Raw genomic sequence first — 27593 nt, 5'->3', positions numbered from 1 at the left:
TTCCCAGGCAGGGTCACCCCCGTGGTTTCTGGAGGATTCTAGCTCTGTAGCTGCCATCGTCGTCATCATCATCATCATGGAGGCAGAAGAGAAGGATGTTTACATAATCAACTTACGGGACTGAGATTCTACTCCAGAAGGACTCAGGGCAAAGCCTCCCCGCCTCCAAGTGTGTCAGGAGGCGCAGGTCGTTGATAAAGGGCAGGTATTTGAGTCTCTGAAGCAATCAAGTCTCAAGTACGAGATCAAGAGTTCTGGCCTTTTCATCCTTCAACCATCCACACTCTCAAGGCACGGCAAGCGGCACCTGGGGCGGCAGGCTCTCGGTTCCTCATTCTTAAGCTGTCAGAGCCACAGCTCCATTTGTCATCGCTGGGAAAGCGCACCCGAGGGCCCTCTGGCTGCTGGTGGACTAATCTCCTTCCCAGAGACTGGAAATATAAAACTTCCACACCGTCACCTTTCCTGAAGGCCGCTCAGTCCTTTCTTAACCCTTTCTTCTTGCCACTGTCCCCCTCTTCTGATTCGTATGTCGAAGCCCTAATCCTCAATGCGACTGTATTTGGGGACAGGGCCTCTAGAGAGGCATTACAGGTTAGATGAAGTCGTAAGGGCGGACCCTAATCTGATGGGATACGTGAGCTTTTAAGAAGAGAAAGAGACACCAGAGTACATGCTCTCTCTCTGCACACACGGAGGAAAAGCCATGTGAGGACACGGTGAGAAGGTGGCCGTCTACAAGCCAGGGAGGGAGGCCTCACGGGAAACCAACCCTGACAGCACCTTGATCTTGGGCTTCTAGCCCCCAGCGCTGAAAAATTAAATTTCTGCTGTTTAAGCCACCCAGCCATGGTATTTTACAGTAGCCTGAGCTAAGACAGCTGTTATGCAGTGGTTGGATGCCGAGAGAAAACAGGAAGGCGAGGAAGAGGAGAGGCAGTATTGTGACAGGAGCGTTGGGTTGCCCTGGTCTGAATGTAAACCCCGGAGCTCCAGGGTTGCCCTGGGCCACACTAGCTCTGTAGACCGATATGGCCGCCTGACCTGGCTGCCTGCCTGGGGTTCACCCTGGCTCGTGTGCAGCCTGATTCCGAGCAGAGGCGAAACTGTAACCATCAGTGTCCGTCAGACACCTCGCCCCGCGTGGGCCTCATCCTCCCTTCCCTTGCCAGAGTCCAGGTAGCTGGACTGCTAACCTCCTGGCGGAACAGGAGTCCCTGCCTGATGGCCGGGCCAGCACACATGTCAGCCACACGCAGAGCAGAGCCGCTGACAACAGAGGCCACTCAGAGGAGAGGTGCGGCCGGGAGAGCCACGGCCTCTGCTTGGGGCCCAGCGGAGCTCTCAGGTCAGTCCTGCCGCTAATGAAAGGGGTCACTTGGCGACACGTGGCTGGCCCTTCAGCAGACTTTGATTAGGTGTCCGCTCGACCCTGAAAGCCTTAAGACAGAACCCTCCAGTCCCTTTTCTTTCAACTGACCTTTGAGTCTGCAGAGAGGACTTTCAGAAAACCAAGAATAAAATAAGACTGAAATGAAACGTACATAAAAAGGTTTTCCTGGATTCCCTCCACTGGCTGTGTAACGAGGGAAAGACAGACCCTTAATGGCCCAGGAGAGCCCTGGACAGTAGCCCAGAGAGAGGGTAGGTAGGGCAGCAGCAAAGGCTCAGGACAAAGGCTGGCTGGAAGGTCAGACGGGGGCCCATGTGCTACCGTCCTTAGGGAGCGGGGGTCCTTCCTGGCCCCCCGAGGAGCACCAGTTGAGAGTGAGGGGACAGCAGTGAGTGACCCTGAAGGAATTCAAACGCTGAGCTGGCTTGCTGAGCCAACAGGATGTGGGGAACAGATGGCTCAGACGTAGAAGACCCCTGGCTGCTGGTGGTGAGAGATCAGAGCAGTCCCACCAGGAGACACTCAGCTGAGATCAGTCATAGATCTGCGGGGGAGGAGGCCACCCGGCCACAGATCATTCTGGGGACAGGTAAAGCCTGAGCCCTTATGTTCCCAGGTGATGGTCTCCTCCTGGGGACCTTCTGCCACTCGGGCTACCACCACCGGGTCCCACCTCTCCCTGCTGGCTCGGTCTGGAAGACAAATCTGGGGCACCAGCCAGGGAAGGTGGGGTGAGCAGGGCCAATTCACGAGGCAGCCTCAAGTTTCTCCACCAACAGTCGGGGAGGACGGCGCCTGACCCACTTTGAAGGGAGCACAGAGGTGGGAATAACGTGCGTGGTGCTCTGAATACACGATCGGAGGGAAGGCAGCCCTGCGGGTCCCTGACAACCCAGACCGAAGAGGGCTGCCCTGAGCCAGAGCTACCTTTATTAGAAAGGATCGTTTTTTTAACACCACCAAATGGGGAGCCCCGAGCCGAGCCAGCTGTTCACGTCCCCGAGTGGGAGGCGTCTGCGGGGGCGGGGGTGGGGGGCTGGCAACGGGAGTGAAGTGATGGTGCTGCCGCAGCCCCTTCCAGCCCGAGAGCCCCCTGCTGGGCGGCCCAGGTAGAACAGTCCACAGCGGCCCATTTCGTGGTTTAGGGCTCCAGGCGCTGGTGCCACCGCTGCTGGGCCTGTGGACGTGAAGGACAGCACGGTCATCGGCGTCTCCTAGGTGTCCCTGGTCGACCTACGGCTGACAGTGACAGCTGGGAGTCAGGAGGAAGCCCAGCCTCTCTGTGAGGTGGGCCTGCGTCTCATTTCTCTTGGGCTCAGGCTTCCTTGAAGACGATGGGGGTGGAGGCTGGTGGGGGCAGGGAGGCTCCCCGCCCGGTGTTCCCCAGGTACACACAGTGCTGAGGCAGGTACGCACATACGGAGGCAGCCGGCGATGCTTCAAGGTCTCTCTGGGGATCATCCAGCGACACAGCTCTTTCTGCGGGTGGCTTGGGCCCCATCTCTGATCTCCGGGCCAGCCCCAAGGGAGGCTCGCTCTGAGGCCGCTCCCAGGACGCAGTGGCCGGAGACGCCAATGGCAGGGACGCGCACGGGGCTGGCGTCTGGCTGCTGACCCGCTGCTGAGCGCTCTGCCAATAGTGCTTTTCACACAGTCCCAATTCATCTTCTGGCCTTCGCCACCGCCCGACAGGGAGCCTGGCCCGTCAGCGCACACCGGCGACGGATACCGGCCGATCTGCGCACCCGGGCCGGAACCAAGTGTTCAGGAACCAGTGGACGGCATGGGGGGCAGGTCAGGGAGTCTGCTGAGGCCTGGACAAGCTTCACCTGCCGGGACGGCGACCGATCGCTCTCGTCCACACAAATTCAGGGGCATTTGCAAACCGGGTCTCCCAGACTCGGCAGCCTGGTCTCCCCAGAACTTCTCTGAGCAGCAAAAGACACGAATCGATGCTGGCGCGTGTCAGACATGTTCTGACATTTTCCCGACAAGCGGCTATTTCCAACGGCCATCCAACTTTTAGATCCCGTCCTGGCAGCACCAGGGGCTTCTGGCGGAGGGCATGGTGAACACCCTGGAGGAACCAGCTTAAAGGCTTCCCCGTTTGTCTGGAGCTCCAGGGGCCCCTGCTCAGGGTGGGGTCCCTGCAAGTCTGCCCCAGCCTCATTTCAACAGATGGCAGAACAAATTCCTAATTACGCACAAGAACGTTTCCGGCCGGCTCAGCACGTTTATTTATGATTTTCCGGTCCCTTTGGTGCTCATTCTTCCCTTTTGTCTTCCTAGAACCCAAGCCAGCTTATTGCCACCCTGAGCTCCCCGCTCGGCTCTCTTGGACAGTCTGGGCCCTAATCTGGGCGGCGGGAAGAGGCAGGGTGCGTGGGAAGGAGGGAGGTCGGTGGGGGGGCACGACCGCACAGCTGCCGTTCAGAAGCAAAATGAAAAGGGAGCTCATTGCAAACTGACAACTTGGCGCAAACTTGAGAGGGCTAACGGGGCCTTGGTGCTCACTGCCTTTGGAGGAGTTCTAGAAAAATCACCTGGGGTCAGCTGGGGCCAGAGGAAACACCCCCCTGGGACGTCCCGTGGGCGGGGTGCGCTCCCTCCCACAGCGGGGCTGCCTGGGGGCTCCCCGGATTCCACAATCTCCACTCCCTGCCCCCCCTCCTGCTGCCGCCTGCTGCCTGGGGTCAGGACCAGGGAAACTCCTTCCACCAGGTCTACAAAGGAAAACGCCCAGGTGTCTCCACCGCCCCAGGCTGGGAACTGAACCCCGGGTTCAACTACATGTTAGAGAGTTGACTTCACTGGCCGATTTGTCTTCCACTTGAGAGGGCTTTGTGTCAGAGACGGGTCTACTTCCCAAGCCCAGAGGCCTGAGTCCCTCACGGAGACAAACGGCTGGTCTGTGCCGTCACCCACTGCAGCTGTCACCCACGGCGGCGCCTCGGGGAGAAGGTTCGCGGAGAAGCTACTGCCGCTTCATTATCTCAAGGATCAGAGGGAGAAAAGAGGCGAGTGACTTGCAGAGACAGCCATGTCACCACCAAGACACGAGCGCAGATGACCTTCACGGGCTGGTCTCCACCTGGCACCCTCTCTCAAGGCCCCGGCCGCCTGGTTCTGTCGCACTGCAAGGGCTGCCACCGAGGGCCCATGAAGTTGCAGGTGGGAGACCAGAGGAGTCCCCCTGCAGTCCCCTTGCTGCCCTGTGGGAGGGGGGCTCTGGCTGGGAGGAGAGGCAGGATGGGGTCACCGGGGGCCAGGGTGGCCTGTGCCATGGGAAAGAGCAGCTGAGTTTCTGAAGCAACGGAGCCGCAGGTGGCACTCCGTGAGCCCGGTTCTGCAGGACGAGGAAGAGAACTCCAACCGCAGAAGCAGGAGGGGCCGCTCGAGGGGCCTGAGGACCCTGTGGCCAGCTAGCAACGGGAGCTCGGTGCCACCCGTGCGGGTGGGAGCTGGGTCTGACCTGAGCCTGGGGGCACCTGGCATCCTGTGCCCAGGCAATCGCTCTCTATTTACCGTCAGCCTCCTCCACTCCCTCTTACAACCTTCTCCCTTTTAAGAAATGCATCGCTCACCAGATGCCTCGTGCTAAACGGGCCCCAGGTGCTATAGAAGCCATTAACTGTCATTATCCAGGCGGCTCCCCACGTGGGCTGACCGGGAATCCGTCATGTCAGCTACGGCACGTCGTCCCCTCCACCCCCCGCGCCCTGCTCTGTCCCCCCGACGACGGAACCAGCGCTTAACGAGCCCCTTCCACCGCTGATGCGGCAGGTCAAGGACAGCCAAGCCCGAGCCGGGCAGGGGCCAGACCTCCAGGACTTGGGGACCCGACTTCAGGGACCGGAGGAGTTGGGGCAACAGAGTTGGGCCAGGGAGCGAGGAGGGAGACGGTTTTCTCCAAATACAGCTTACCGAGAGAAAACTTTTCCTTCTGGAGGTCACCGGGGCTTTCAAATACTTCCTATAAGCGGACTTACAAGGAGAAGATTGGACGGCCAGTAATTGTGATCCCAATTTTTGGGCACAACCCCTCCTGGTACCCACGGAGGCTCCCTTCCAGCTTCCTACCCTGGAGCTAGCGTGATCCTTACGTTCTAAGGAAGGAGTTTGCGTTTTTTCCCCAGGTGGTCATGTTAGTTTAACCCAGGGCTTTGGAGCTTGTGAATGAAATCTGGGAAGAGCAGCCTATAGGGTCAGACCAACAGGGTGGGGCCGACAAGGATGCCTGCCGCATCCAGGTGTTCCCTCGTCTCAGCTGGACGGTGAAGGGCAGCTCATCGAGCTACAGAGGCCCCAGAGCTCACACACCAGACGGCTCAGTCCTGCTCTCATTTCCTTGCAGGAAGGACCAAGAGTGGGAAGAAGCTACAGGCTGGCGAGTCTGGCTCAAGACAAGGCACTGGCAGACGTCCCCTCAGGGTGGAGCCGGGGCCTTCCCCCTTCGGGAGCTCCTGGGCTGGAGGCTGCCTGCGCTGTCCTCGAGCTGCAGCGCCTGCCTCTGCAGGGGAGGGGCTGGGCTGGACGGCCTGGCACCTTCCAAATGGAGGTGCACCGGGACTCCTGGGATGCAGTGGCTCCTTACGCTGGGATCTTGGGACCCTGGAGTGAGGGGGAGCCGGGGGCCTGAAGGTGCCAGACTTGGTGGAGACCGTCTGGATCAGAAACTGTCCTGAGCTCGTCACAATCCAGTGCCGGGTGCCAGCACGGAATACGGAGCGACGTGCACCCCGAGTCCTGATCAGGGCGGGTGCAGCAGCGACGGCAGCCGGGCCAGAGGGTCAGGAGCGACGCCTCCCAACCTCGGATTCCTTGGGAACCTCTGTGCTGATGGGCAGGGGGGATCCTGGGGAGCACCCCGCGGGGGTCCTGGAGGCCGGGCAGACCCCCTCTGCCAGGCCCGTCAGCCATAACAGCATCAGCATCTTTGTTTTTAGACCAAAGCAGGCACGCAACTGATCCCAGAGCGCCTGCCGGTGGGGGGGGAGCAGCGACTGCACACCCTCCGGTTACGGGTCCAGGTGGGTCAGCAGCCTGGCCCTTCCGGGTGGCTGGCAGGACAGTGTCGGGGGTGACCAAGCTCCTGGCCGCAGACCTGGTATGGGGGAGAAGCCCCCAAGTTCCCCTGAGGATGGTGGTGCTCTCGCTCAGCAGGGCGTCAGACAGTTGGAAGGTACTACAGATGGGGTGTCTCTTCCCGCCCTGGTGGCCGGGGACGCAGAGGTGGCTGCCATGGCCCACGGGGTTCTATGGTTGTGCCACACGATGCGCCCAAGAGAGCAAAGAGCAGGCTTCTCCCCCGCCCTGAAGGGGGCTGAGCCTGACCCAGGCCCCCAGGAGCCCCAGAGCCCACCTGTGGGTTGCAGGCGGACCCAGCACACTCGGAATCAGCAGTCCAGGGCTGAGCCCCGCCTCTGCTCGCATTATGGGACCTTGAAGTGACTTCTCTTTTTTGGTACTAGATTTCCCTACCAGTAAAAAGGCACAGAGCACCTGCCGCCTCCTGGCCCACGGGAGTCCACGGAAGCCCATGCCACGTTGCAGCCCTGGCTGTGAGCTCATGTGGCCGTGGCCCACGTGGCTGAGGACAGGAGGGGAGAAAGGGCGTCAGACCCGAGGTGTTTCTCAGACTCACCGATCCATCTCATCAGCGATGTCAGGATCTGCAGGTACTTGGTCTTCTGGACGTCAAAGAAGGTGAAGGGTCCGAGGAGGAGAGTGAAGACAGCCTGGTGATGAAAACAAGAGTGAGAGGGCGCAGAGACTGGGCGCACATGGCACATCGTGTGTGTGGGGAGGGCACACCGTGCACGCAGCCCCCGGCCACCCCAGGGCCGGTCCTAACCCAGGTGTGCACCTGGAACGGCAGAGGCTCCCTGGGGTCAGACAGCATCACCTGGCGAGTTCCCAGGGCCAGGGGTGCAAGGGAAACTCAGAGCTGTGCTTCTCTGCTATTCCTCACTTACTGCCCTGAGGCTACTTTCTAGGCAAATCCAGGTGACATCCTAGGGACATGGCCCCGTCTGCTTCTCTTCAGCAAGCACTGACTGAAGGGTCGAGGTCCCGGCACTGAGCTGGTGCGAGCGCGAGTTAGGAAGATGAGGCTCCAACACAAACACCAAGCACACCCTGGACCCTCTCGGTTTACTGGGAAGAAAGGACCGGGGTGGGGGGACGCACGGGCCCTGATGACATGGCACAGTGGGAAGGACACCATCCTGGAGGGTTCAGAGGAAAGGATGAATCAGGATGTCGTTCATCAGAAACGTCCTGGACTTCGAGAGAAGGGAAAGCCTGGAGAACCACAGCCGGTGGCTCCCAGGGCAAACCCGTCAGAGAAACATCCCGGACCAGGAAAAGCAGGGGCTACCCCAGGGAGCTGGGAGTGGACAGGGGTAGGGGTGGGAGCCCGGCCAGAGGAATGGGAGCTGCTGGCACTGGGCCCCTCGCTACTCTTCCTCTCTGGAGAACAGGGGAAAGCGAGCGTTTACTTAGGAGGAAAAAAGAGAATCCAAACCCTGCCTTAGAGAATTGGTCTGTGGGAAATCTGAACCCGCTTTGCAAAGGAAAACGGGGGTAGATGTGGGACTGTAGACACTGGGGCTGGGAACCGAGGGAAGGCGAGGACCTCCACGCCGAATCGTCTGCTCAGAGAGCAGAGGAATTAGAAGCTGCTGGTTGGAGTTACGATGATGGTACCATTTCCGATCTGCCACTCGGAAGCAGCGGAGGCATCAGACCTTATTAACATTTACACTGTGCCATTTTATCACGTTACTGTTAATGACATTCACCAGAGATGCGGCTGACTGCGCGAGGCCCGAAAGTGGGGAGCGGGGCCCGCTTTGGGGGAGTTGGGTCTGGCCCTGTGATGCGGGTGAATACCTCCTGGCTGCTCGACCTGGCGGCCAGTCCCTGGCTCCCCCGAGGTGGGCTGAGCCCGTCTCTCCCCTCCCTGCCTGCAAGGAAGGCAGGATGTGGGAGAGGCTGTGACCTCTCATCTAAGTCCATTATCACCGTGAGAATGAATGACAGGAGAGACGAAAGCGCTGCTTAAGGAGAGGTTCTAATTAGCTGGGGTGGGCAGAGCCTCCTGGCAGGCGCCCGGGCTGGGAGACTTCGGGAAGGAGCTTGCTCCTGGGGGCTGACAGCCCTGCTTCTGCTCTGGAAGGAGCAGTGTCTCCATCGGGCGGGGGTGATGGGGGAGGCAGAGGCAAGGGGCTCTCTGGGCAGCCCTTGCCAGTGCGCCTCTGGCCCGAGGACACAGTGAGGTACTGCATCAGAAGCCCTTGGCCGAGCTAGTCTGTATACAGCACCATCAGCAAGTCATTTAGGAAAATTACCACTTAAGGGAAACTTTCCACTGATGAATTTCTCTTTTGAAGGATGGGAGAGGGACACGTCATGTGGAAGAACACGTACAAAGCCGCTTGTCACAAACATTCCCAAACGGCCCTGGCCTGCTAGAAACTGGACTCTGGGGCAGCCGGGCCAGAGGTTGGGGACTTTCACCTCTGACCTGCGACGCCCCCTGCTGAAAACACGGCGCTCCAGCTGTGGGTGCTGGACGTTTTCTTGGTGGGTGGCTTATGCGGGAGGTCAGATCTGACCTTGGAAGCCTCAAGACTGGGTTTTCGAAGGTTCCGTTGCTTAAAACCAGGGAGATCACAGAACCAGCCGCAGAGGCAGGTGGGGAATTCTGCTGCTGCGGGCTGCGTGGGGCCTCCTCGCCAAGAGGGAATCCATCTTCATCCACCTCCTCGGCAGACGCTCATCAACATCCTACTATGCACGGGGCCCCATTTTACATGACCCTGTAGGATGGGACCCCGCTGAGAGCATCCCTCGTCTAAAGGGACTGAGCACACAGACACACTGCCCAGGGTAGAGTCGGAAGCGTACGCAAGGTGCCCACCGAGGGCCGGGGAGCGTGAGTTGAGCTGAGAACGAGGGTCTGCTGCCCTCTTTCAGATCCAGCTCCGGGACAGCAGGTCTGTCCTTAGGGTGGGGACTGGCGGTGAAGGACTCTTTTGGAAGATTCGGACAACAGGCTGTGATATCTGTGGCTGGACGGCGGCTGGGAAGTGCTTTCTTTTTTTTCCCTCTCAGGAGCCCAGACTGAACACAGGGCTCGGGAAGGCGCAGGGCCGACAGCCAAACGGCAGCCCTCGCGCGGGTCAGAGCTCACGCAGCGCAGGGAGCCCAGACTGAGACACGGCTCAAGCTGGGGCTAGTTAAGGAACAGGTGTCCTCTGCAAATTAGTTCCTGCCAGACTCAGCCTCCGGGGTGGCGAAGGACAGAGGATCCGGCGGTGGCATGTCTGGCCTCACCGTGGTGTGGACGCGGGGTCTGGGGGACGAAATGGCCCTGGTGGCCCGACGGTCCAGCTGACCAGCCAGGCTTGGCACCTTCTGTTCTCCCTTTTCTTTTACAAAAAGAAGAAATTAAAAGCCGAGAGACGGCCTGTCCTCCTGGGTCTTCTTGTCCAGCCTGTATGACGTTATAAATCACCTGGCTCCCGAGCCATTTCCCAACACCCCAATGCCATTGATCAGTTCAAGTTCGGTCTCGTTCAAGGACTCTGCGAGCCCGACGCATGACAGGAGGTAGGGACACCGACTGCTGTAGCCAAGTGTGCTTCTTTTTTTTCTATAAATTTATTTATTTTATTTATTCATTTTTGGCTGCGTTGGGTCTTCCTTGCTGCGTGTGGGCTTTCTCGAGTTGCGGTGAGTGGGGGCTACTCTTCGTTGCGGTGTGTGGGCTTCTCACTGCAGTGGCTTCTCTTGTTGTGGAGCACGGGCTCTAGGCACGTGAGCTTCAGTAGTTGTGGCTCGCGGGCTCCAGAGCGCAGGCTCAGTAGTTGCGGCGCACGGGCTTAGTTGCTCCGCGGCATGTGGGGTCTTCCTGGACCAGGGCTCAAACCCGTGTCCCCTGCATTGGTGGGTGGATTCTTATCCACTGCACCACCAGGGAAGTCCTGAATGTGTTTCTTTAAAAAAAAAAAAAAAAAAAGAACAATTCTTTGGTTTCTAATGAAACCTTCAAACTGGTCACTGGGACTCTGAGACAGACCCGGGAGGGTGCAAACAGGGCCACCCATGTGCCTCTCTCTTCTGGCTGCTGAGTTTAGATGTGCCCTGTGGCAATCCTGCCGGTCCTGACGGACAGGACGCAGCTCACGTCCTCAGGCACGGCCGGCAACACTTGGCCACGGCTCTTACAGTGTCCCGGTGGCACCGTGAACTTGACACGGAGTCTAGAACTCAGTGCTGCCTCTCCGCCCACATCCCCAGGCGGGTTAAGGGCACCACCCACGTCCACCTGCTCCCACTCCGAACTTCCAACTACCCCTGACCCCTTCCTCACTCTCTGTGCTGATGTCCCATGACCGCTGTAACTTGCTGGCTTAAAACCGCAGGGACGTGTTCTTTGTAGTCCTGGAGGGGACACGGGGAACACGGAGCAAGGGTTCCTAACCCAGCCCGGGAGGGGCCGGGGAGCGGGGGGACACAGGGGTAACAATACATAAAGTAAGAGGAATCAGGTGGGCAGAGGGCTGCGGGCAGTTCAGAACTGGGGAGCTGTCGGGCCCCTTTGTCCCTGTCCTCTCCCTCCCGGGCCCGAGCCAGCTGGTGTCAGGGCCGCCTCCCCACTGTCAGCCCCAACCATACTTCGCTTGTGATGAGCGAAGGGCTCATCGCTTCAGACGACAAAGTCCAGTGGCCCCATGATCTGGTGCCGGCTGCCTTTCTCAACCTCGTCTCTGGAGACATCACCCCCGAGAGCCTACGGGCGTGAGTCCCCGACTTGCCCGCCCCCTCCGGCTGCTGGGCCTTTGCTCGGCAAGCTCGTCACACCAGTTCTGCGGGTCAGGGTCCCGCTCAAAAGTCTGCTCCTTCACCCTTGTCTCCTGAGTCCCCTCACTGGAGTGGGCAGAGTTTCCCTGCACATCTGTGTCCTCCATGGGACTGAGCTGACCGGGCACATGCCTGGAGGGTGGGGTGGGCAGGGATGAGCCCGTTTCTCCAGCCTCTGCCAGAAATAAGACCCGGCGACAGGGGAATAAAGACAGTCCTAACCTAACTCCCAGCTCCCGGTCCACCAGAGGCAGGAGTCAGTGTCTGAGAGACGCGAGGAAGGCCAGGGGGGCTGCGCTCCGAGATGCTTGGGACAGGAGGTTCCCCGGACAGGACGGCGGCTTTGCTGAGACCCGGAAGTACAGACACCCAGGCCCGCACGAGCCGGCTGGCCTCGGGGAACCCAAGGCTCGTCTCCAACTGGAGCCACCGCCTTCCTCTTGGGAAACAGCCGCAGCTACGGGACGGGAGAGAGGAACACACGCTGTGCTGCTTCGGAGAGCACCTTTCAATCAGGGTCCCTTGCTCAGAAGTGCGGAGGCTAAGCTGCGCCCACTGCCCTCGGAGAGGAGAGACCCCCAGTGCAACTCAATCTTGCTTCACACACAAAATGAGCCCGGGATCGGCCATGTGCTACGTCCTTTGCTCAATGGTGCAAAATGAGAAAGCGGGAGCGAGTCAGAATCGGGGCAAAGTAGTAAAGCAGTTTGCTGCCTGTCTCCCCACCCCCAAACTTCTCTGCAAGTTTAGCTGGCCAGAGAATGAAAATGTTAATTTGGTGGGAATCCCAAATTAGACGCCAGGGGACCTGGGTGCCAAGTCTCTGGGCTCCACCTTCTGCCCGTGCATCTGTCACGTCAGCCTCAGCCCTGTCCTCCCAGCTGCCGCTCCTGTTAACCACCCATCACATCAAAGGGGTCCCGTGATGAGGTCGCTGCCCAGGGCTGCAGACCCCCCGAGCTTCACAAAGTGCTCACACAGGCACGGTCTCACGTCACGCTCACTGCCATCTGTGAGGTCACCAGGTAGCTGACGATGTCTCATTTTACTGACAAGGGGGCGGAGGGACTGGAGAGGTTGGGTGACAGGGTAAGGAAGTGGCAGAGGGGACTGGGGGGTCTCCTGGCCCTCTGCCCCGACCGCTGTGATCCACACACCGCATCCTGTGTGAGGCCGCCTTCCCCTCTGACACCTGCTTTCCCCACATCAAGCTAATTCTCACCCTCATGCCTTAACCCTCGTGATTCCTCCTGCTGGCAAAGAATTTCCTCTCTACCTTCCTTATTCCTATCACCTTTCAAGCCCTGCTCAAGTGCCGGTCTCCCCTGCAAGTTTCTCCAAACGTTTTATTCCTCCCTGGGGGCTCCTGACTGAATCACCGAACGCGCGGTCGGTACCACATCACGTAATCCTTGTAGGTTCTGTGTCGCTCCTTGTTCGTGGGCTGCTTGTGCCACCAGCAGAGGGTAAGCGCCATGATGGCGAGCTCTGCATCTCTCGGCACACGTGAGATGCTCAGTGAGTAAACATTTACAGCATGCACTGAACTTGGTGGAGGAGGTGCCTGACAGAGGCAGGTTTACTCCTGCAGGGTGGGAAGAGGCCACCCCAGCCTTGCTGACTCGCCTTGTACCCTCTGTCACGGGCAGCATCCGGGCTGGCAGACCAAGCGGCACGTGGGTATGCAGAAGTCACCCGCTCGCCGGAAAGCAGTTCACTTTGTCAGGGAAAAAGCTCCCTTCCCAGAACAGTTGTGAAATCAACGTGCTCTGATTTAGGAAGAGCGCATGGAAATGGCATCGCTCCGAGCACGCAGCTGGCTCCAGGGGAGGGTGAGACGCAGCCCCGATGAGGAGGAAAAGGCCCATCTGAGACGAGTTCGCGTACTCGGCTGCCCGCCGTCAGCAGTATCTCCCAGGACGCCCACTGAGGAAGGGGCGATGTCTTACAAGAAACCTAAAGTCAAGAACCTATACGTCTTCAGAGGAGTGGCTCTTCCCTCTCCTACTTCTGGGAGACAGTGGATTCATGGTTCCCCAAGAGCCGTACACCGGCCACCCACCAGTTCTTTTTTTTTTTTTTTTTTTTGCGGTACGCGGGCCTCTCACTGTTGTGGCCTCTCCCGTTGCGGAGCACAGGCTCCGGACGCGCAGGCTCAGCGGCCATGGCTCACGGGCCCAGCCGCCCCACGGCACGTGGGATCCTCCCGGACCGGGGCACGAACCCGCGTCCCCTGCATCGGCAGGCGGACTCTCAACCACTGCGCCACCAGGGAAGCCCGGGACCATAGTTTTTAATTAGAACTTAAACTTGGATGAAATTCAACAACACCCATAAGTCCATCTCATTCCCCTCGAAAAAGGGGTGGGGGGAGGAGATATAGGGCACGCTCTTCTTCGAGGAAAGGGAAGCAGGAGAGAATGATGTGCTAAAGTGATGGCCACCGTACAGGACAAGCGTCCTAAGAGCCTCTGGGCAACTCCATGGGACAAAGGGCGATACACCAATCACCTCCCCTAACAAGTGACAGTGAGAAAACATCCTAGAAGAGCAGCGGAACAGTCAGCCGACTGCTGACCCAACAGGGGAGGGTCCCTCCCAGCCCTGCCCCCGACGTTGGCGTAAGCAAAGGGATAGGATCCGGGGGGACAAAGGCCAGATGGTCAGGGAAACCAGCAGTGGCCCTCAAAGCACCAAAGCAACGCTTCTTTGGTGTCCCATCGTTCCCGGGCCGAGAGAGGGCTTGGAGCTGAAGGAGGTGACGCCCTGCCTGGCTGGGTAACTGGCTGGATGGCCAGTCCTTGGACTGCCTGCTTACCTACTTATTTCCCTCTAAAAATAAGCATTTTTTGGTTTGTCTGTGGCTCCCACGGTGTGGTGAGATGGAGCTTCCCAGAGACAAGAGCTCAGGCATCAGCACCGTTCTCTCACTTCAGCTGTCAGTTCCTGACTTTCAGGCGGCAGATCCACTTGGAGCCTCCTTGTACTAGGGCGCTGGGGGGACTCCGGCTTCTCTTGTTAGTGACGAAGCAAAAAGTCTTGGAAGGGGGAATGGCGCTATGCTGCCTGATCTACCTAAACACACAGGGACCCGTGGGGCTGACGACCCAGTACACGGGGCCCCAGGGAGCCAGTTCACTCAGAGGTGGCCACACACCGAGGGCACGGCTGAGCTCTGTGGACTGGTCCTGGAGGTTCCTTCAAATGACAAAGGAAACGGACGCCCTGCTGCTGACAGGGCTGTCCTTGTTGGGCGCTAAGGGTTAAGGGTTAATTGGGGTTAATGGAAACTCAGCACGAACCCGTCCCTAGACGGGAGCTGAACTTTCAACGCGTCCTTGAGGTGCAGCGAAGAAATGCTCAAGATTCTATTTTTATCCCTCAAGTGGCTGTGAACGTTTTGGTTTGGGAGTTTGTATTTTCCCAACTTGAATGACAATGTCTGGTGATCCAGCCATGAGAAGGAGGTGCGTTCTGAGGCAGTGAAGGACAGCGGCGGGACCAGAGGCTTCGGGGTCACATGCTGAGGGCGGGGGTCTGAATCTAATGCTGTCCCAGCTAACAGCGAGACCCTAGAGCACTTGTGAACTTCCCAGAGCACGTTACGTGTGCAGAGAAGGTACTCAGTACACAGCAGCCCTGGCCGTGTGACCCCAGCAAGCATCAGCACACCCTCGCGGTATCACGGCCCACCTGTCCTCCCAACATCCCGGGAGGGGGAATTGGAACAAGTGAAGCCGAGTGACGACCTCCGGCCACAGAATGTTAGGTCGATACTATTCCCATTGGACTTCCAGCACCTCCACCCCAAGCGCTCTTCAGGGGGAGTTCAAGTTCTCAAGTACCAAGCATGGAGGATCAGTCATGATGCAGATGCAATGCATGATGTGAGGGAATGAGAACAGGGGGTAGGGCTGGAGCGGCGTCAGCAGCTCATGCACTGGACCCAGCGAACCGTCCACCAGCACAGCCTCTCTGCCCAAACCCTGAGACGAGAGGCATCGCGCCACCTAGAGGAGGTCACCTGATCCTGCAGGAGGACCGGCAAACTCACAGGAAGCTCTGAGAATGAGGTTTCAGAAATGACAACCTTCCCCGACAGGGCAGGGAGGGGCTGACCCCGAGAGCGTGAAGAGCCCTGCTGTGGGAGGGGGCTCCTGCCGGGATAGACTGCTGGGCTTCAGAGGACCAAGCCAGCAACGATGGGGGCGCTGCCAACCTCTTACTCATCGATCCCTCCAATACGCTTACCGGGTGGAGAAGGAGTGATGGAGACGGATGGAGGCTGGACGCCTCTCCAGCCTTGCAGGCGTGGCCTGTCTGACAGGCACCCTCCCCAGATGCGCTGCTTAGGGCGAGTCACCCTGTCTTAGTGTCCCTGGGTCCCTCCCCAGCTTCCCCAACCCTCACCTAGAAGGTACTTCGGAGTTGCTTGCTGAATGGGCTGAAAGACTGAAAGATTCAGGTGATGCCTGAAGGTGAAAGTGGAGGAGGGCTAGGACTTCCCTGGTGGTGCAGTGGTTGGGAATCTGCCTGCTGGTACGGGGGACACGGGTTCGATCCCTGGTCCGGGAGTATTCCACATGCCACAGAGCAGCTAGGTCCGTGAGCCACAACTACTGAGCCTGCGCTCTAGAGCCCAGAAGCCACAACTACTGAGCCCGCGCGCCTAGACCCTGTGCTCCATAAAAAGAGAAGCCATGGCAATAAGAAGCCCGTGCACGGCAATGAAGAGCAGCCCCCGCTCGTTGCAACTAGAGAAAGCCCGCGCGCAGCAACGAAGATTCAATGCAGCCAAAAATAAATAAATTTAAAATAAATTTAAAAGAAAGTGGAGGGTTGACCCCCAGATATTCTAAAGCAGCGTGTGATTCTGGAGCATAGACGTCAACTCTATAAACCCAGCAGTTATCTCATGATGCCCTTCAGCAGAAAACAAAGTCCACTCCTGTCAAACAATTCAGCCCCATTCGGACTGAGTGAGCTCTGAGACTCGTAACATCTGTAGCGCTCATCAAAAGGTGAGCGCGTGCTGCCGGCAGACACTAAGCCCAGGAGAGCAAGGCGCCGAGCCCCAGGCCAAGGCCAGAAGTTAAGATTCCCCAGGGAGTTCTTAAGTAGCCACTGAGCTACAGAACAGAGGCAAGAAACCAAACCCACACGGCAGGAACTCGCCCGTCTGTCAGACCCGGGGATCAGGGGGCTGGCCGGGAGAAAAGACCTCTCCCCACGCACAATTCACTGAGAAGAGGATGAAATGCTGGGGCACCTTCCCGGCAGCAACACAGACTGGCCAGGGCGGGGGTGCCTGAACAACCTCTGCCAAGGTACTGGTGAACACGCTCTTTGTCTCTGATACCGGGGAGCCTGGGAGTGATTTCGGGGAGGGACCACAGAAGGGGTGGCTGCTCCCAACCCCGTGCACACGGGCAGCTCTGGCTGTCGAAGCCCAGAGTGCTGCCTCCTACAGGCTGTGAGTTCAGCCGCTTTGTGGCTGGGGAGGGGGCGGCCTGGAAGACAACGGCAGAGAGGCCCCCCGGACTGAGCCGACGCGGCAACTGCACAGGATGCGGGCTCCAGCTCTGAGAGGGGAGGGCTGGGCACAGGACGGCCCAGGCCCCCGGCGCATCGCTCCCCAGCTCTCAAGGAGCCTGGGTGATGCGATCTCAGCCCTGTCAGCCCGGAGACAACCATGCACGCAGAGGGCAGGTCTCAGGCTCCCTCTGTGACTCCCCAGACACACTGACTGAAAGGCTGCCCGGACTGTTTGACAGTTGAAAACATCCCCAGATCCCTCCCTCAAAGCTGCCTGCTTCCCTTTCTTTCAAGGCAGCTGGAAACAGAACAGACCTAGGAAAGAACCCAAATAACTATAACTTCCTTTTCCGAGCCCGCTTCTCTAAACAATCCCCCACCTTACTCAGATGAGATAGAAAATCCCTACTTAGGGACCTGAGGTTTGTACCCAGCTTTATGGTTTTTGCTCTGGGAGGCAAAAAAAAAAAAAAAAAAAAGAGCATATCTCCTCCCTAACCCATAGATGGTGAAAAAGATAGGTTGGGAAATTCATCCCAAACTTCTATGATCAAGCACCGTGATGTCCTACCAAGGAGCCTGGCTGCTTCACGCAGTTTTAGAGATGGTGGGAGGAGCGACCTGGGAGGGGGTGGAATGTCACAGCCTACGGGAGGCTCCTCCAGTGCAGGGTGGCCTGGCGTGTGCTGTGACCACTGCTGGAGGGAGGCCGGGTCTTTCCAGAACATACACTGTGGCTCCCAGCCAGTGGTCTCCACCATCACATCACAATCCCCTCCCGGCCTCTGGAGTCAGGTGGCGTCCCATGCACCTGGTCCAGGTGTCATGCCCACATCACCTCCAAGCCCCCAGTTCTGAGGGGATGCTGTTGGCAGCGAGGGAGGGCTCTGCCCCCGACCAGGCCACTCTTCCGCCCAGAGCCTACTCCTGCTTCCTGACACTCCCCAGGGACTAAGCCACCTCTCAGAGAAGGAAGGCTCTGTGCGGGGGTGGGGAAGAAGGAGGCTCAGAGAACCAATGGGCAAGTGAACCAACATTACCGCGCGCCTCCTGAGTGCCCAGACACAACAGTATCTTCCATCTAAGATCGCTTTTGAATCCTGACACCCTACAAGTCGGTTACTGTCTCCATCTTAAAAAAACTGACGTTGAGGGGGGTTAATTAACTTGTCTAAGATCTCATAATAACCAAGACAGCTGAGATCAGAGGTCAGGCTGTCTGTATCCAAGGCCCAGTCCTCCTCTGGAGCACTTGACTGCCTCCCTCGATTACGTCCTAGAGAAAGAGTCTCTCCAACACCCGCTCCATGTCCCTTCCAGGCTGGCTCCCAGGGCCGGGCCAGAAGGGCTGGGCTGGTCGGATGGCATCAGCCTGGCACGGCTGCTGCCGTCCTTGTGGTCTTATTGGAGGACAAGCCTGGGTGCCTGTGTTGTCTCTTTCTCAGCTGAAAAGCCAGATGGTAACCAGTGGTGGGCAGAGTTCCAAGGATTTGATGCCAGAGCTGCAACCCTTGTGATTTGGGGAGAAAAGATAAATATTGTGGAAAACCCACGCAGTCACTCACTCAACGATGTTAAGCCATCAGGGTTTAAAAAGGACGGGCTGGCTTCTCACAGGTGTGAAAGAGACCGGGGCGGGGAGGGTCCACTCCCCCCACCCTGCCACATCCAGGTGAAAGACCAAGGGGCTTGACCTTGAACTAGGTGGGCTTTAAGGACATTATGACAAGGAGCTGGGGAGGGACAGGGTGTGTGTGAGGTTGTGGGAAGCGGGGTGAAACAGGTGGAAGGCTGGGGGCTCTGCCTGGGGAAAAAGACTGGACTTTGGAGATGGTACCTGTTCTAATACTTCACTTCTCACACTCCAGGTGCCAAGAGGTGGCAGAGAAGGAGATGGGTGGTGAGCCATCCTCGACCTCCTGGCACCTGGATGGCTACCTTCAGCCGCCAAAGATAGGGGGCCCCTAAGCCCTCGCTGAGGGGCAGCTTCTGTCCCAGCACCAAGGAGCAGAGGACGGCCATGCCTCTGGGGAAGGAGGGGTCGGCTGGACGGGGAGGTTTTCTGGCCGGAGCAGCGGCCGCCAGCTGTGGTGAGCCCTGGGCGTCAGCAGGCCCAAGGGCTGATGGAGGGTCTCGCACCCTTGCCCGGCCGCAGACCCCGTGGCGGCGGCCCGCCTGAAGGGTCTTGTCCACTCAGATGCTCGTGGAGCAACCCCCCTGCAGGCAGCCCCGTGCTGGCTCTGGAGTGAAAGGTGGATAAGGCATGGCCCTAACCTCGAGGAGCTCACGGTGAGGCCAAGGAACTGAACACGGATAAGAGTCCGATCACCGCCACGTGCGGGTAAGGGGCGGGGGTCCCTGAGCTCAGTCTGGAATGAGTGAGTGCTTGTCGGGCTCTGAAGCGAGGGGAAGGCACGTGAAGGGCACAGAGCCGTGAAAGTACCCGACGTCTGTGGAGGACAGTGGCCAGTGAGGGTGGGGCGGTGGTGAGAGAGAAAGTTCCAGAAGGAGATTAGAGCAGACCACGTCCCGTGAAGGACTTTAGAGCTGCCTTGCAGAGGGGAGTTTCTAAAGGATTTTAAGTACGGAGATGGCAGTCAGATTTACCTAAAACCAGGCTGAAAGAATGAAATGTCAGAAACAGAAACGTCTCAGGACCCTGGGGCAATCCTCACGCTGGGAGGAGGTACCTCTCCTTGGACAAGTAGCCCGGGCGCCCGGGCTCCAAGGCCCCCCTCGGAATCCCCTGCGTGGGAGTCCTCTCTGTTCTCACGGGAGGAGATCTGAAAGGGACTTGGAACGTTAGAACTGTAAGTTCTGGGGGCCGGAGGGGGGGGGCACGGCTGGGACTCCCCGTCCAGCTGAGTGCAGTGACAGATGCATGAAAACGTTGACCCAGGGCTTGGCGGTGAGCCCGAGCAAGGAGGTGTACAAGCCCAGGGCAGGCTCTGAAGCAGCCCTCTACGGCGAGAAGAGAACAGGTCTCACGGGGGAGGCAGGGCTCTGCTAACGGGCAGCAGAGTTTGAAAGCCCCAGAAGAGTGCGGCAACCTCTCCTCGGGCTCAGTGAACAGCTGCACAGATGACAACTTCCTGGGCACCGCAGGCTGGGTTGACCCCTTCCCACTTTTTAGCCACTGAAATCTGTCTGCAGAGAAGCAAACCCAGCTCTGTGGCCCGGTCTATTTCTGCTGGCTGTCAAACAAGGGGAGAGGATGGGTACCTGGTGTCCCTCCCCCAGGGCTGGCTGAAGTTACACGCTGCCTCACAGACAGGAGGAAGCTGGAGCTACTGGCCCCATGACCCAGGGGCTGGGGAACAGCTGCCGCGGCCAGACTAGAGATCAACTGGGCCTTACAGGTCCTCAGAACAGGAGGACTTGAGGGGAACGGGGGGCAGGTAACACGCTATATCATGGACTGTGTTATGAGTAACAGGGGGTGGGGAGCCTCTGGGCTCTCAGCTCCCTCAGAAAAAAGCACCCACACCCCCAACCACCGGATTCTGTCAAGAACGAAGCTGCTCAGATACCCTGGGTGCTGGGCGGGACGTGAGCCCCGTGGGCCCTTAGGACCCGCAGGGCTGTTAGCGTCTCCAGTAACCTGCTGGAATCTGACTGCTTCCGCGGGCCCCGCCCCGGGGCCACGAGGAGGCGGAGCCATTGCCCTGTGTCACCTCAACTGCCTGATGCCTGCGTGATGCTCTAGGAGAGGTGCCGGATAATCACTGCGGATGCGCAGGCACCCCCGCCCCCCACAACTCTTCCCGCTCATCTCTGCGCAGGAAGAGCGGGGCCAGGGCTGGAGCGAGGGAGGGAAGGAAGTCAGGGCCCGGAACGCGGAAGCCCTGCAGAGAGCACGGGCGGACTGGCTCCACCTCTCCCCTGCTGACCCCCGACCTCGAAATAAACGGAAAGCAGCAGGATTCTTTGCGGGGCACCGAGTAACCTTGGAGGTGGGGAGGGAGGGGAGCCGGCAAGGCAAGGGGTCTGATTAACGAGCTCCGTGGAGTCGGGTGTGAGAAATCACGCTAAGGACCCCCGGCTCCCTCCCTAGTGGATGGTCAGAGGCCAAGGCCTCTCTGTGGGGCTGGCACGCTGTGGGCTCCAGGAGGAAGGGACCGGGCGGGACCTGTTGGCCACAGGTAACAAAGCAGCCGCTGACAAAGGGGTACTGCTGGAGGCCCTCTTCTCCTGGGGACACTCGAAGTCTGAAACCAGTCTGGTCAGAGCTGGAGTGCAGCTGCTCCCTGTCTGCAGTGACGCGCCGGCAGCCAGGCTGGAGACCTGCGACGCCTGCCCCGTCTCTCCCTGGAGGAGGCTCGGTGGGGCCCTGACCACTGCCTCTTCAGCTGCAGCTTGGGGAGCAGATCCAAGGGAGACCAGAGCAGGCCTCTCCCCGGGAGGCTGGGTGTCAGCAAGACCACTTATCGCTGCGAGAGGGCCTCGGCCAGCAGACTTTCTCAAAGGGCAGAGGACACAGAATCACCCTCAGAACAGGTGGAACATGCAGATTCCTGGGCCTTGCAGTCCTAGGTGCTGCTACATTAGGCCTGGGGTGCAACCCAGGGATCTGTATTTTTAATAAGTACCAGCGGTCCTGGAACCAAGCTCTGAGACTCAGTTGAGGTTATTGTTCCTGACCGGGGGTGGGGAGAGGGCTGGGCAGTGTCCCTGGAGGCTGGTGACCCATCCCTCGGGTGCAGCACGGCCTCCTGAAACAGCAGCGAGAAGTTCTGCTGCCAGAACTGCTTGGGTGTCACAAACTGGGGGGGGCCTTCCAGCCCTGGTCAGCCTCTAACCCGGCCCGGCAGCCTCTTCCCTCCTCCTGTCCAGGCTTCCAGAGAACGTCTCAATCTGCGGCTAAAGGAAGTTCTTCCTGTGGCTCAACTCAACGTGCCCTGCTGTGCTCCGTGACCCTTCCTTCTGGCTTCACACAGCATCTGCTCAGCAGTGCCCTGTGCGGTGCCTCCCTTTGCAGGCGAAGGCTTATTAAAACGTACCTTGGCCTACTCTCGGCTAATTCACGAGACATCCCAAGTCTGTGCTACTTAATCGGATGTCATCATTGATACGCACCCTAATTGTTCAGCTCTGCCTAATCACGTCCGTGTGCCAGGCGCCCTTCTGCTGGCTGAGAACGCTTCGGGGTTCCTTAGCTGCCGCTTTCTCCTCGGGGCCAGCCTGCAGGCTGGGGAACGTGCCCATGGATACTTTTAGTCTCCGCACGGTTTGCTGGGCCTCCGGTTGGGACACCAGCCACATGGCGGAGCACGCTTATTACTTTAGAATGAGCGCTTTATTTAATTAAACAATTACTGCCAGGGCCCTGGGACACTATTTAGAAAGACAGCAGATTCTGTTTATAACAGACGCCCTGTAACAGAGAGCAAGCATCATTCAGGGGGTAGCACAGCCTCACAGAAGTCAGCAGGGCCGTCGCGAGGACCACGGATTCAGCTATGGAATGAAAGCATCAGAGAGACATGGAGCTGAAGGAGGAACGTGGTTTAGCGTAAACAGTTTTGACCCTCCTTAGCACAAGATGTTTAAGAACATTCCATATTACTCTTAAAACAACTGGAAGGCTGCTGTATTTCCTATAGTTCTTTCTTATACTTTTTGGGAAATGAAGCCAAAAAAAGGAGCAGGGGAGAGTAAGGATCTGAACTTGACAACTGGGACATTTCCTTAAAGAATACAAAGTCATTTTTTTTAGCTCTTTGCCCAGAAATGGGAGGTCTGCAAGCAGAGGGGATGCAGAGTCTGGAGATGGCCTCAGCTGTGGCGTCTTGGGAGTTTGCCTAGAGCAGCTTCCGAGGGGACTGACTAAAAGCACACAGACGTGGACACACACACCTGGGTCAGTGGCCAGGACCAGCCCGGGGAGCGCATGAAGCAAGAACAGCAGCTCTGCATCACCGATCACGCTGCGCACGAATAAAGAAGCCTCCAGCTTAGGGCGTGCCCAGGATCAGCGTGAAGTGTGGGTAAAAACGGTCCTGCAAGAGCACAGTGCAGAAGGTCCCCAGCAGGGATGAACACTCCCCAGGGAGACTTATCTGGAAGTTTCCCAACCAAACTGGCCTGTGCATGAGTGTGGGTCGTGGGTACATTCTTAACAAGCTCCGTGACGCTTCCCCGGCCTGGGGCCCCGTGTGTGTGCACGGGCGTGTGTGTGTGTGTATCCGTCTGTCTGTGATGTCCACGCCAACCCCATGTCGGCCTATTTCTCCGTGAAATGGGCTCTGGACTCCTGCACTTTACATACAAACATGTGGATACGCTTTACCCAAGAGATGGGCCTCTAGAAGTTCTATTTATAGATACTTAATTTCCACAGAATAACGTTTTAGGCGCACTAGGGCAAGTAAGTGCTCGAGAGAAACCTGCGGCGAGCCCTTCTGCAAAGTATCAAATTGTTCTGTAACAAACGATTACCCGCTGAGTTCGTTTTATACGTTGGGATTTTCATGTCATGGGGCTTCTTACAAGCCGAGTCTGCTGGCAGGGGCGGTCCGGTTGTGGCGCACAGATAACTTTCCCCATCGCAGTGCCCGTCCCTGAGTGAACTGGGGAAGGGGGCGGGGAGAAAGGACGAGACACCAGACCAGCCAAACTGACAGTTTCCCACGTGCTCAGGGTAAAAGTGGCCTGTGCCCTGGGCAAGTCCTATTGTAAGGATGTACTCCTTACTTTCCAGACAACGGAGACAGGGGTAGAGGTCGGGGACATTCTAACAGGGTCAGAGAGACACTCGAGCTGCCACTGTGGGAAGGGGGTCTGGGCAGTTCACCTGGCTCAGGAGCTACAACCGAGTTCCCCTCATCCACTAGGACGGAAGAAAGGCCAGAGGACTCGAGCTCAGCCGGTGAGCAGCTTCCAGGGCTCGTGGAGGGGGTGGTGTGGACTGTCTTGTGATCCTGACGCCCGTCACCTGCTATCTTTACCGGGAGCTCGGAGCGGATGGCACAGGGGAGTCAGCGCCGTCCTCTAAGCTGGTGTGTCAGGCATCAGCCATCGCAGAGGCAGGACGTGGGGGGTGATGGATGGCGAGCTTAACGCTGGCGGACAGAACCCATGTCCCCGAGAGCCGCGTTAAAAATAAAAACAGTCCTCTCACTGAGCTGGAGGGAGCTCAGGCCAAACACCCCAAGGCACTGGGGGTCAGGGAGGAGGGGGTCACCGTGGTCCAGCGAGGCGCTACCCAGGTCTCCTTGGAAAGGTGAGGGCTGGTCCTGAGCAATGCTGGGCAGCAGCTGGGCTGGCACTGGGGACGGACCGGACGCTGTGCCCAGACACCAGTAGCAGTGGGGGGGCGGTGACGGGGGTGCCCCTGGGGTCCCTTGGCAGGAGCTGGAGAGACAAGCCATAGTGTCAGAGTGAGTGACAGCGTGATCTGAACTTCATTTAGAAAGGGCTGGGGGGGGGGGGATGGAAAGCACAATGAAACACAAGCAGCCATTCCCTGGATGAGCCATAGAGACAGCTTCCTAGGAAAGGAAGGGAGGGAGGGAGGGAGGGAGGAAGGAGGAAAACTGCAGGCCTGCCCCTGTATTGTTGATATCCTTGAGAAAGAAGAGACAAGCCGATCCTTTAAAGTCAGTCCTTTCAACCTGAGCGCTGGCCACTGTTTGAAGTTAGAATTTGCTCAGCAGGAGCGCCTGCCTGTCTGCAGACTGGGTACATGCAGTTTTAGGGTGTTGGGCAGAAATGCTTTCTTCCTTGAGACCCAGGACCGTGGGCTGAAAGCAGAGGCTCGGCATTTGGGGGGCTAGCACCCTGAGACACAAGGCCTCCCGGGGGGCCAGATGAGCTGGCAGACGACCGACGACCCCCCACCAAGTCGGGGTGGGACCGGCCCGGGTCGGGAGAGCTACTCTGTTCGCCGCACCTGCAGGGGGTTGCCCAGCATGACCGGCATCTTCCCACCAGCGAGCGGCGAGGAAAGGGTGAAGCACAACAAAACTGACCTTCCAGGAGCCTCCAGAACCAAACGAGGAGCTGATATCAGGGTTAGGAAGGGAGGAAAGGAAGGGAAAGAAGACGGGCTTCCCTGGTAGCCCAGGTAGGTCCCCAAACAGTCCCCATCCTATGAGGGAGGCGCCTTGATGTCCCAGACCCTGTAAGCAACCCACTTCTTGCCCAGGTGGCTGGGAACCTCCTCTTGTCTTGTTCCGCTTTGGTGCTGGGCTAGGTCCCAACCCACAGGAGGCAGACAGGAGGGCGATGTCCCCAAAGAAGGGAAACTGCCACTTTTTCCGTTTACTGCACTTAGGGCCCTGCTCTCCATCTGTGGACGGAGCCAACCCATCAGACTCTTGCATGAAGATGGCCCATCCTGGGAGCATTGCGCTTGCCCTCCAGGACCACCCTGCCTGTCTCGCCATGGTCTCTGCTTCCTTCCGGGTTCCCCACGTTGTGCAAATCCAGGGGCAGCACTCACACTGTCTCCTATTGGGGCTGTGCTCTAGGGGCACAGGCTGGTGCCCCTGGAGGTGTCCCCGAGAGTCCCCAGGTCCCGTGAAGTCACTGCTGCCGCTGAACCTTGTTGCTTCACACTAACTTTCCCTCCTCACTGATCCTGAAGGCGTCTAGACCACCTCCTGCCCCAGCGTCGCTAAGAATAAACATTCAAGCAATGGCAGTGGTGACCCACTTATTAGCAGATGCCACAGTTCCAGGGTACCGTGGTTGCTATTGAAAGAACAGAGAGAGAGACGGTGGCAGGGAAGGGAGACGTCCTTGGGCAGACGCTCTGAGTTCCAGCGCTACTCGAGTGAACGGAAGAAGCCCATCTCGCTACCCAGGAGTGAGGGGCGGCAGGAAGACAGCAGGTCAGTCAGGCAGATGGGCAGGATGCGCAAACACAGGTCACTGAGCAGATGCCATCCTGGGGCAGCGTCGCCCCAACCTCTGCAAACGTCAGGCTCCCAGGGCTGATAAGCAGGCGTGACCTGCCCCCTCGTTTCTGGGCTCTCATCTCTGCCTCAGCTCAGAGACCCTGGGGAAGTCACGGTCTCCAAGTCTCAGTTTTCTCTGCTGTGAAATGGGATGAGGCCACAGACCTTACTGTTTGGAAACGAGAAGGTAACGGGTAACTCGCTACACTGACGCAAACCACACAGCAGGAAGGACCTGGCAGTGCTCGGCCTGGCGCCTCCGCGCGGGTACGTCACTCCGTTCTCCACCCCCCAGCACAAGGGATGTTTCTCCCCCTGAATGGTACCGTTCTAGAAAGAAACTGTTGGGTTTTAAAAAGGGGATCGTGTGGCACCTCCCTGGTGGCCCAGTGGTTAGGACTCTGTGCTCCCAATGCAGGGGGCCCGGGTTCGATCCCTGGTCCGGGAACTAGATCCCACATGCCCGCATCCCGCAACTAAGACCCGGGGCAGCCAAATAAATAAATAAAAATAAAAAGGGAAGCGCGCGCTGTTTAAACGTCGCCAGTGGCAGGGAAGCATTGCCGTGTGAGACTGAGACAAGACGGATTCAGAAAACAGCCTCCTGCCAGAGGAGGAGAGACCAGGACCCTTCACCGCTAACCTGAGCCCGAATCAGACTTACCTGCTCCTTTAGGAAGAGAGTTCAGCAGGCAGAACCCCCCCTGCAGCCCCCAACACATACCCTGTTTCTTCAAGGGGTGTCTGCAGGGAGAGGCCCCTCTGTCTGGCAGTGGGTGGCAGGTCACCTGCCAGGCTGCACCTCTCTCCCAGCTCAGCCCCAGACCCCGGAGGTGGACCTCACAACTCCTGCGTTCAAGGCAGCACGGCAAGCCAGGGTGACCTTGTCCTGTCTCAAAGCAGCCCACGAGGGGCCCCCTGCCCCACGCTGCCAGTTTGCGGCTGGGTCTCCAGCCAGGATGAGCTCCGCTCTGCCATCTGCGGGCCCGGCTCTGCCCAGCCAGGGCCTGCTGGGCCGCCGGTGCCGCAGCAGCACCTGTCCACCTGTAAGCTGTGGAGGCCGCTCCTGCCGGCAGTGCGGAGGCTTCAGCACTCGGGGAGTCCCACTGTCCCCCCAGGACTTCCCTCTGACACTCTCCAGGAGACGGTACTGACGGGGCCTGGGGCGCAAACGAGGCCCGACGGCCCTGCAGGAATGAGGAAGGAGAACAAGAGCGCCGGGCAGTGCCCTTGACTCAAGGGGACAGCGACACACGTCCTGCCTCCCAGATACTCAGGACAGTACGATTCCTGGATGGAACTCATTTGCATATGACCCTGCCATTCACCAGCAGCTCCTGACTCTTCCTCAGCACATAGGAAAATGAAATGCTAAATTCTGACTTTGTTTCCTACTCAAGCCAGAGATGCTCTGCAGAGAGATCCCATGACGTTCCCCAGCCTGGAGGCAAGGTTGCGGGTCTGAAAGCGCTGGGGCATCAACACTGTCCCATTTGATACTTCAAAGGAACATGAGGGGTGGGCGGTGGGGCCCGGAAGATCAGATCCTGATGCTAATTCTCACGGGCCCTCATGACGGGGGCCCAGGTCCCTGCTGGCTCCAGCTGTGGCGTCTTGCTGGGACGCCCTGGGGGCACGTGTGTCTCATGGGACCACCCCCACCTCATGGCGCCCTGCTCTGCGGCTACTTCAAGGAGGGAGAGGGAGAAACTGACTCATATCAGCTGCATGGGAATCACAGGATGTGGACAGAGGTCACAAGCTACGGGAGGGGAGGAGGAATTTTCCACTCATTAAGGTCAAGGGCTTCGGGAGGCGACCGGTAGCTGGTGGTAGAGAAAGCTCCCTTCTGACAAGTAATCATGATGCTACACAGGCTGGCCTCTGGAGATAGT

The 27593-nt window shown here is 58.5% G+C and overlaps 1 protein-coding gene across 2 annotated transcripts in view; it reads right to left on the bottom strand.

Annotated features, from left to right (window-relative positions):
• The window catches only part of TMEM104 (transmembrane protein 104), a gene marked incomplete at its 3' end in the record, with an annotated part of 55884 nt that overhangs the window by 8134 nt on the left and 20157 nt on the right, over positions 1 to 27593 (bottom strand). For both annotated transcript variants that reach the window (XM_082679950.1, XM_082679951.1), the window contains exon 9: positions 7038 to 7131. In XM_082679950.1, the coding sequence (XP_082536076.1) occupies positions 7038 to 7131 (94 nt within the window). The remainder of the gene's footprint in view (positions 1 to 7037; positions 7132 to 27593) is intronic.

Source organism: Grampus griseus (genome assembly GCF_964374135.1).
Source record: "Grampus griseus genome assembly, chromosome: 20".
In the NCBI taxonomy this organism is placed as follows: domain Eukaryota; kingdom Metazoa; phylum Chordata; class Mammalia; order Artiodactyla; family Delphinidae; genus Grampus; species Grampus griseus.
The sequence above is the reverse complement of the archived record's forward strand: the minus strand, read 5'-3'. Positions and strand labels throughout refer to the sequence as shown.